Consider the following 10,377-nt stretch of genomic DNA (forward strand, 5'->3'; position numbering starts at 1 on the left):
TTGATACTGACACAAAGGAAGGCACAGGCTTACAGAAAGATTTTATTGTCATCAGATGTAGCTTTGCACACTACCAGCATTTAAAGAATGATTTTGATCAGCATTTAAGTGTTCATAGCAGAGGGCTCTCTCAACCAGTTTGTAGTCTTCGCATACACATGCACCCCTGAAACCACAGAGCCCCCACCCCACATAACAAATCCCACTTTAACCCCTGGATGTGACACTTGGATGTGTGCACGTCATGATCCTCACACGTGTAACCTAACACTGATGGGGGATGGTGTGTGTACAACACAAGAAAGAGTGAGTGCTTGTTATTTATCCAGCAGCACACGAACACACACGCGCTGCTGTGAACTCTGTGTGCCTCAAGTTTGACTCCCTTGAGTTCTTCCCGTGCACTTACACGTGTGTAGACAGACAAAGGGAGCGAGCTGATGTGCGTTTTTGTCCATGAGGAAAATGTGGATGAAGTCAGAGCGATCTGGGAAGTGAAGGGGTTTGTGTTTGGACAGCGATGTGTCCGCCGCGCTCGCATCTGTCGCACACTTGATCTGACCACACAAAAGAAGAGCTCGGGAGCTGCTCACCTTTGTGAACACACCGTGGACACACACACACACACACACGGAGGCATGTGCTGAGTTATCGTATCCGCATGGGGCGAGCGGGTTTATAAAGAAATAACGGCTTCACGGACAGCTGCTGTAGGCCTCTCGCTAAACTCCCACTCGCTAGACAAGCTCTCTCGCCCACCAGGAGAAATGGGTCTTATTTTCGCCAAACTATGGAGTTTCTTTTGCAATCAAGGTAAGAGATGGTGTTCTGACAGGTTTGCAGCGAGTGTTTTTGACTGTTGTCCGCCTCGGGGTGATATCCAGCGGAACTGAGCTAATGTTAATGCTAGTGAGCTCGTTTAAATCTGCTGCGTTGTGCTAATGTTAACCTATCACAACCATAGTCTCTCACTGACACCTTTACGTTATTTGTGCTTATATTTTAAACAGACCAGACCGTCTTTTCACCTTGTAATTGTAGTGGTTTGTTTGTCGGTTAGCTGGTCCGTTACCTTGTCCCGGTAGCTCAAACACAGATGGTCTTGATGTTAGTGGTGAAGGTAACAGATGGGTCAGTTTTAAATGTCTCCTAAATGATGTGCACCGAAACTGGGTATTGTACACTTGTTGAAGCGATAACGTGTTTTCTGAAGATTGTAGGTAGTAACATACGTAAAATACAAGCCTAAGGGATAATGTCTAGCTCAAACCGTACCCATGTTTTTTAATCAAAAGGTACTGTTGTAGCGTCACGGTACAGTGGTGTTATCAGGTGCTTTGATAAATAACATGGTACTGAATACCATAAGGCAAGACACCACAGGTGAATAGATTAAACTAAAAAAAAAATAATAATAATAATCTATCAAATTACCCCTGTTGATTAATCACAGTACATTAAGGCAATTGTTTGGATTACATTTTCAGAAATGTATAAATATGCAAGTAATGAATTATCTAATTAAATATACACATTTGCATTCCAGAACAGAAATCTTTTTGTTTCATTGTGTTTACATGGAATTAAAGGTTTTTACAGGTAGGTTTTGGGGTATTTTTTTTTTAACATTTTTTCTACATTTTACTACATAAAAATGTAGAAAAAGTACCAAAAAGTTACTGAAGTGTAGATTTATTGCAGTGCATGAGGAAAAAAAATTAAATCTACAGACACAAATAGATAATGCTAAAAATTAAAAGTGTATTTTGTGTTTTCTTTCCACTAGTAGTCTGAAAGAAGACATGTTAGCCCAAAATCTCAATTGACCAGTGCATGAAAAATAAAGAAAAAAAACAAAACAATGGTTTTGTCATAGTGGATTTTGCTGCCTACAACTATCCTGAGATGAAGCTCACAGTTATTCTCCAGCTCTTAGCTTTATTTATTTTATTTTTTTTATTTTTATTTTTTTTGTTAGATATTTCAGATTTGATCTTTTATTATAGGGTTTACAGGCAGTTTTTTATTTATTTATTTATTTTATCTCTGACATATGTTTGTATGTCTTCACTGCTGCTGTGACAGATGTGTCTCTCATGATGTAGGTCCAGAGGACAAAGGGTTCAGACATCAGCTCCAACTTGTGCAATGACAATAAAAGGAACTGATCTGAATTGAAAATGCTTTTGTGTTGAGAAACAGACGCCACAAGCACCTGGCAAACAAAAGCGGCGTGAGGAAACGGTTTTCCTCTTACATTGTTTGCCTGTTTCAGCGGTCAGTTCAGCCCAGAGTGATCCAGCCTTCAGGACACACAGTGAAGGACATGTGCACGAAAGCTGCAGTGATTTTAACTTGTGTAGTAGATTGTGTCTCAAAGTTACACTTCTAGCCGTATTTTACCTTGAATGCATATTTTTACAAAACAAAGTTGAGTATTGACTGAGCAAACAACCGAATGGTATTTCCTGGCTAATTTTGTTGTTGTTGTTTTTATTTATTTTTTACAGTTTTGTCCCATGACAAAAATTCCTAACCAGATCCAGATTGCTGTAATGTTGGACAGATGTTCCTTTAACACTGGAATGGACGTTGTTGATATTGCGTGCACTTTCAATCATTTCTGATGAACTTCAATCAATCTGTTAATTGTTGTTAAAATAGGATTTCTTGTGTGTGCTAGATACGTTTGTTACAAACGAGCTAGCCAGTCCTGTGGGCTAAATGCAGAGTCTTGCTCTAGGTCCAGAAGGAGGTCCCAGGAGAAAGTAGGATAGCTCTTTGGCCTACTTATCTAGACATAGAAGGAATTCTGCCTGTTGGATTTGTAATCTCATTCTCTTTCCTAATTCCCTGGATTACTGTCCTGAAGAGGACCAGTCACTTTAACCCATGAACATTACACTGAGCGTCGCTCTCTAATACACAAACATTCCTGACTTCCTGAATTCAGTATAAATATTCATTAGTCTAATTAAAGCACCTATTAAATAAATAAAGACCTAATATTGGTCCTGTAAATCATTAATTACTCACTTAAATGTTCATAGGTTTTGTTCTTTGGATAAAATATTGAGCAGTAGCACTAGTAGACTAGAGCCAAGCTAAATTTGTCCTTGAGTTTATGAAAGGTTCTACCAAAAGCTGTGGGTGGTGTTAAAGTCTTGAGACACTCACTCTCTTTATGGCTTCAGTTTGTCCTGTGACATTTTTTGCTGAAAGCATACAGAAGTAAAATAGGGGTCAGTCCTTCTGGAGGAAGTAATAGGCGTGAAATAGTCTGTGTCTTTGTGGAGCTGCCAGAGATATCATGAGTTATCCAGTCCTGCTTCCTGTAGTTCACATCAGAGTTTAAAGGTGAAAAATATAAAAATGTGACCCCTCTCTCTCTTCCTCTCTCTCAGATACACACACACACACAGACTGTCAGAATTTCCTCACATTGAACTCTGATAAAGTACGGATCACTGATCTATCTAATCACGTCTTCCTCTGTTACGCAAGTGTGCTTCCCGTGTGGCTGAGCTGTGTGTTTGTATGGGATTTCTGGACCAATTATCTGGGAGTTACTAGAACTGAGAACAGAAACAAAGTAGCTCTGAAGGAAAGGGCAGTTAATGCAATGAATAAACCTCCAATTTATTTTATTTTTACGTTTTATGGCATTCGCATATTTTCCTATCCTTATTTATTGAGATTGATTTGTCTCATTTGAAGTTTGCTTAAATTCTTGTAATATTAATCTGACCATTCTTTTAATCCATTATATATATATATATATATATATATATATATATATATATATATATATATATATATTTTTTTTTTTTTTTTTTTTTTTTGCTGTTGCAGAACACAAGGTGATAATTGTGGGGCTGGACAATGCTGGAAAGACCACTATACTTTATCAATTGTGAGTAATGGATATTTTATTTACTTGATTAGAATCTTTATTGATCTTTATTTATATTAGTAGAGAGTCTAATTCATATAATAATAGAATAGAGTCTTTATTGCCACATGCCTGGGCCAGCTGAAATTGTTACAGGTTTTTAGGTCACAAGACAATGTGTGGACATACAAGACATAACAAACATTACAATTGATTCATCATACAATGTGCAGTATACAGTAAAACAATAGATTGAGATACTGAAAGGACAGATAGGTAAAGGAGGTTTCAGTGTGGCAAGTATCGTGAAGTATAGACTGCAGATCTGTAGTTTGTTTTATCTGAACCCATTTTGTTGTGCAGTTTAATGAATGAGGTGGTGCACACGTCTCCTACGATTGGCAGCAATGTGGAAGAAATAGTGGTGAAGAAAACCCACTTCCTGATGTGGGATATCGGTGGTCAGGAGAGTCTCCGTGCCTCTTGGAACACATACTACTCCAACACTGAGGTAATGCACTTATACACTACATTGCTGGAGGCTGAGCCCGTTTGATAAGGGATGATTGTATTAACAGAATTGAAAACTTCACACAAGAGTGGATTACGTAATTGATTTTTAAAAAAAAAGTTTGACGGATGAAATTGAAGCGTATAAAGGTTCTGAGTGATTTTACAGACTGTTTGTGATTGGTGCTGCTGTTCACAGAAATTGTAAATGTGACTTCACCAGTTGGAAGAGAAAAAACAAATGTTTAGGTCACTGTCTATGATAAACAGACCGAGGATGAATTTCCTGAGTCTTGTTTTAGGCCTGTTTTTGTATTCAGGGAGACCTCATGGAGTAGACAGGAAATCATTGGCAGAGAAAGATGTAATGGCTTTGGAACATGACGCATAATTTGAATCCGCATCTCTTTTAAAGAAGTCTCTTATGCTCAAGGATGCATTTATTTGAACTGTAAAAACAATAATGACAATTTATCAAGTTAAATGAACTGTTTTCTATTTGGATATATTTTAAAATCTAATCTATTCCTGTGAGGGCAAAGCTGAATTGTCAGCATCATTTCTTCAGTCTTCATTGTCACATGATCCTTCAGAAATCATTCTGATATGCTGATTTGCTGCACAGGAAACATTTCTTATTATTATCAGTGTTGAAAGCAGTTGTGCTTGTGCAGTTGAATATTTTTGTAGAAACAGTGATGCATTTTTTTTTTTTTTTTTTTTTTTTCAGGATTATTTGAATACACTTGAAATAGAAGTCTTTTGCAACATCATAAATGTATTTACTATACTGACTTTAGAACTTAATGCATTCTTGCAGAATAAATTATTAATTTCTTAAAATGTTACTGACCACAAACCTTGAACTGTAAGAGAGTATGTGCTTCACCACATCTTCAACAATGTTGGGTTCTGCAACTCCCTATTTCAGTGGGCAAACTTAGTCTATTGGAAAAGTCTTCTGAAATATTTTAATTAGGAACTAACAATGAATAATTTTATGTTTAATAATCTAGGTTAATGTTAATTTATAAATATATTTTAAAGGATCCGTTCACTTGAGAATTAAAAATTTCCTGATAATTTACTCACCCCCTTGTCATCCAAGATGTTTATGTCTTTCTTTCTTCAGTCGAAAAGAAGACATTTTTTTTTTCTTTTTTTTTTAAAGGCCGTTTGACTTAGTCTTTTCACATTGCTTTGTTAGAATTTTGTTAGGAAATGTTTTGCTAGATAAGACCCTTATTCCTCAGCTGTGATTGTGTAGAGTCTTTTGAAGCTGCATTTAAACTGCAATTTGGACCTTCAATCCATTGGTAGCCATTGAAGTCCACTATATGGAGAAAAATCCTGGAATGTTTTCCTCAAAAACCATAATTTCTTTTTGACTGAAGAAAGAAAGATATAAGCATCTTGGATGACATGGGGGTGAGAAAATTATCAGGAAATTTTAATTCTGAAGTGAATGAATCCTTTAATTCATGTTTATGTTCATGTTCATAATACATTAACTTATGTCATTTTCTACAACCTGAAATGTCAGAAAGGTGTTGGTATATGTAACAATACCATATTAATGAATGCATTACAAGTATTGTCCAGTTATTTAATGCAGTCTTAACATATAGATGGTAAAGTGTTTCCACTTTTATGTTTTCAATATCAAAAACCAATTTTTGTCTAGAATGTGCTCATACAGACATATCTTTAAATGGGTATTTTTTGTACCAGTAACTAACAACACATGCACAAACTAATAGCATCTTTAAAGATAGTATGGTGAGATGAACAGCTGTGTGTCCAGTCTGCTGTGAACAATAGTTTGGACGACAGTTGTGCACAGCGGCAATTCCACCAGACCTTAGCAGCTGGTGTCTGACTCAGAGTTCAAAGTTCAGGGTTACACAAAGAGGTTTGAATAGCGAGACCCCTGCCTTTCATTCAGAAAGTGTGCATATGAGATTTGTGGTGGGGCCCTGCTGTCAAGCTTTATTCAGGAGCACTTGCTCTTACAGACAATAGATAAACGATTTCTGCCAAAGACTCTGGGCAACAAACAACTCTGTGGCCTTGCTAAACTTAGAAACCACCTCTGAATGCAAGTGCAATAGTATGCTGCCTGACATCTGATGATAATGCTTTGTGTGTGTGTTTTCTCTTTTAGTTCATCATATTGGTAGTGGACAGTACTGACAGAGAGAGACTAGCCATTTCTAAAGAAGAGCTCTACAGAATGCTAGCACACGAGGTAAAGCTTTAACATTCACACCACACACACATACATCTCTGAAGTATAATAAATATAAAGCTCCAAACCCCCCCATTCTCGCAAAATGTTGTCTGTTTTTCAGTTGTTTTTTCTCCTCATTCTCTCAGGATCTGCGCAAAGCTGCGGTGTTAATCTTTGCTAATAAGCAAGACATGAAGGGCTGTATGTCTGCAGCAGAGATTTCCAAATACCTGACCCTCAGCTCCATCAAGGATCATCCCTGGCACATCCAGTCCTGCTGTGCGCTCACTGGAGAAGGGTAAGACCTGCAGTACAGACACAAAGATTATCTCGGAACATTAACTCTTTTAGCCTGTAATTGTTGCTTGGCGTAATAGATTAATGATGGCAAAGTTTAGAACTACAAACTAAACCCTTTTGGAGAAGCTACGGTGGCCGTATTGCCGACAGTCACACAAGACAAAGATGTCGTCATCTGAGACAGCAGAGAGTACAATAGCCAGTGAAGCAATGAGTTTTCTTCTTACTTCTAACAAAGAATGGTCTCTGCTTTTAACAAACCAGACGACTAAGTACTACTACTACTACTACTACTACTTTGTACATATTTAACTTGGTGTCGATGCAAGCTGCCTCTAAAAACATGAACGATTTAGAAGAACAACAACATAGTGACTAAACGCGCTCTGTAGAGCAGTTTGTCCGTTTAGTGCTGCTGTAGAAACATGCCGGCGGAAAATGACGACTTGACATGGAGGGGGGGGGCCCGTGGTGTATGAGATAGAAATGGCTCTTTCGATAATACAAACATAACGGTTCATCATGTAAGGTCTTTATACACCACTGAAAATATAGTTATGTATATTATATTGCATTTCTGTCAATAGATCCTCACAAATTTTACACATTGAAGTAAAGGGTTTAGTATTTGTTTCATTGTTTTTGTATGCAAAAACATGTTGAGTTTAACATGACCAATGAAACCTTTAGAATCAGCTGCAGGGCGGGGTTTGTGCTTATTAACGCTCTGTATCCCTTGCTTTGTCAGACGCTTTTGCTAGTAGATTAAATTAATCATGCATAAATTTCTCTCCAGAAATATCATCTCTCTCCAGATGTATCTGTATTATAGTTTGACTAATAATACGCATAATTTTAAATGTGCAGTATCAATCAAAATTGGTCGACATTTCATTGTTTGTGCTCTTTTTCTGTATTTTGACATTTAGATTAGCTTTGCCATCATCTAACGCTCACTTAACGTTAATCTTTTTAAACATAATTTAACAACACTGTTTAATGTAATCTATAGCAAATTAAAATTTAATATTCATTTTTCATACACTACATTATAATTCTTTGATGCATGTTCACTTTAAAACCTTTTTTTTTTTTTATAGGCAATCGTGTAGAATTTTTATTTTTTTATTTTTATATATATATATATATATATATATATATACACACAATTTATTTTAATTTAGACTGAATTTTACTAGTGCATCCCTATTGAATACTGTGTGTGTGTGTTTCAGGCTGTGTCAGGGTTTAGAGTGGATGACCTCAAGGGCTGGGCTCAGATAGCCTCTGATTCTTCATGTTGGACTTATTGACAATGATTCCCACCTCCTTCGGTGGCATCGCAGACTCATCCTATTGGCTGCTTATATTTTATTTTAAATCTCTTCATCAGAATTGACACATTGCAGCTGAACTCTCTGGACACCTACCTCAGCTGGGATTTAACTGTTACGTAAATCTGGTTCGACAGACTTGTCGATCAGTAATGTATCAGGAGAGACTGGAGTTTTTTTACTGGGTGTATATCAGATGATGTTCAAAGTCTGAAGTATTTCAACTTAAATAGAGGCACTATAGTGCTGGTATGTGTTTGTGAACTTTGTGTTTTTAGCACACTGGCAGTGGGGAAAAAGTTATTTGGATAGGTTCATTAAGCTAATCATGTATGTTTTGTTTTTTGTTGTTGTTTTTTTTTTTTTTTTTAATCTGCTGGGAAGAAATTATTTGAATGGTCAAAATGTTACTTTTCAGATGGGGAATCTGGGTCAATTGTCGTCATTGGTCAACTGTATGTTTTTGTTTAAAGTTTTTGGGTATCAAATGTTTAAAGTGACATTGGTACCCAACATTACCACTACATATCATGAAAGCACCTGAGCATATCATATCACTTAGTACACATTACCTCAATCATTAGTTACAGTAGAGGGTGCTGTTACCATTTCAAACGTGGCCATTACAGACTTGAAATGTCATTTATAAGAGATGCAATTTAAAGGTCGCCAGGAATGATCACCGCTGTAAGACAAGGTGGAGTGGCTTGTTTTTCATGCATATTTGGTGTTTTTAATTGCTTGTTACAGTTGTGCATGTGCTTTGAATGTGAGAATGTCCAATCAACATCACTGCAGGTGAACTAACATGTTTTTGTCTTTGTGTGTGTTTAAGTAACCATGCTCCTTGCTCGAGTGTGGTTATAGCATAAAGGTCATTCAGTTATCATAAGGACATAATGTTTAAAAGTATAAAAAATGTATTGATTTTTTTTTTTTTTTTTTTTTTCATTTTGTTGGTGCAAATATTATTTAACTGCAGATGATCTTCATAGGTCAACTAGCCATAATATTTGTGTCTGTTGCTATATAAGTGATTACTGTTTTATCCAAATTTGTTCAGCTCCAGACATTTCATCATTTTTTTTTTTTTTTTCATCATTCATCATCTCCACTGTTTTCAGGTTGTATGGTGCATGTGCGCATGAGCACAGTGCTTATATTTTGCATGTTGATTTTGCCAGTATGCTTTTTTGTTCAAGCTGAAACTGTTCTGTTCTGCATTTTCACATTTTTCCATCCTCTTTGTCTGATTAAGGGAAACTCTTGCAAGACTTTGATGCAGTGACTACAAATTGGTGCTCTCACTGACATTTCCCTGCCAGCGATGAAATCTTTTTGCATAATTATTATAGGCTGCTGATCTAGGCAGATCAGTCCCATGGATCTGTATGTCTCTGTTTTGCAGGGGTTTTATGTGGTGGCTCTTTGGGGTCATTATCTGACTATTGTGGATGTGCGGTTTAACTTTCATACCACAATAGTAAAATTTCACATGGAGTCTTCTGGTGGAAGAAGAAATAAGATTGACGGTTGTGACTATAAGCATAAAAGGCTTCAGATATATGTAAATCTTTTCTTTTCACAATCTTAACACGTATGTGTATCAGTGTGTGTTAATATGCATCGTTACAAACCTGATATGAGTTTGTTGTAATATACTATTTTGAATGGAGGTCTTTGGACAAAGCTTTTTAAATGTGGCTTACTCTGAAACATTTGCAGCAACCCATCATTCCCATTCTGAGGAGTGTAATATTATATTTCATTGCTGAAGTTCATGGTCAAACCATTTGGTTCTCAAATGTGCCATTTCTAAATGAGCAGGTGAAATCTGTAGCAACTTTCCTAATTCTTATAGTTTTATAATAAAAGCTTTTATTTTGAAATCTGAATTGTGGTAGTGTTGCGTTATTGGGTCGTGTGTGCGCATGTGTGTATATATGTATGTATAAAATAGATAGATAGATATAATATTATATCAGAGAGATATATTTTAGATACAGATATAGATAGATATAGATATACAGTTTTATAAAGCCCTTGTATTTCCATTGTATTTTTTTTCGGTTATTTTCAGAAAAAAGGAAGAAGAAAAAAACAGCCTCTAC

At 36.4% G+C, this 10,377-nt stretch overlaps 1 protein-coding gene across 3 annotated transcripts; it reads left to right on the forward strand.

Moving 5' to 3' along the window:
- The first annotated feature begins 212 nt into the window (after window positions 1–212).
- Window positions 213–10,161, forward strand: arl8 (ADP-ribosylation factor-like 8). Of its 3 annotated transcripts, none has more exons than XM_048184722.1 (6): window positions 213–306; window positions 3,853–3,913; window positions 4,256–4,403; window positions 6,567–6,650; window positions 6,779–6,930; window positions 8,168–10,161. In XM_048184722.1, exons 3-6 carry the CDS (start codon window positions 4,260–4,262, stop codon window positions 8,214–8,216), a joined length of 429 nt encoding a protein of 142 aa, XP_048040679.1. In that variant the 5' UTR covers window positions 213–306; window positions 3,853–3,913; window positions 4,256–4,259; the 3' UTR covers window positions 8,217–10,161. The 3 variants fall into 3 exon arrangements, with proteins under 3 accessions (XP_048040679.1, XP_048040677.1, XP_048040678.1); XM_048184720.1 differs by lacking the exon at window positions 213–306 and adding an exon at window positions 317–813; XM_048184721.1 differs by lacking the exons at window positions 213–306; window positions 3,853–3,913 and adding an exon at window positions 317–813.
- Window positions 10,162–10,377: the final 216 nt, after the last annotated feature.

The sequence above is a fragment of the Megalobrama amblycephala genome, linkage group LG3 (assembly GCF_018812025.1).
Source record: "Megalobrama amblycephala isolate DHTTF-2021 linkage group LG3, ASM1881202v1, whole genome shotgun sequence".
Classification (NCBI taxonomy): Eukaryota; Metazoa; Chordata; class Actinopteri; order Cypriniformes; family Xenocyprididae; genus Megalobrama; species Megalobrama amblycephala.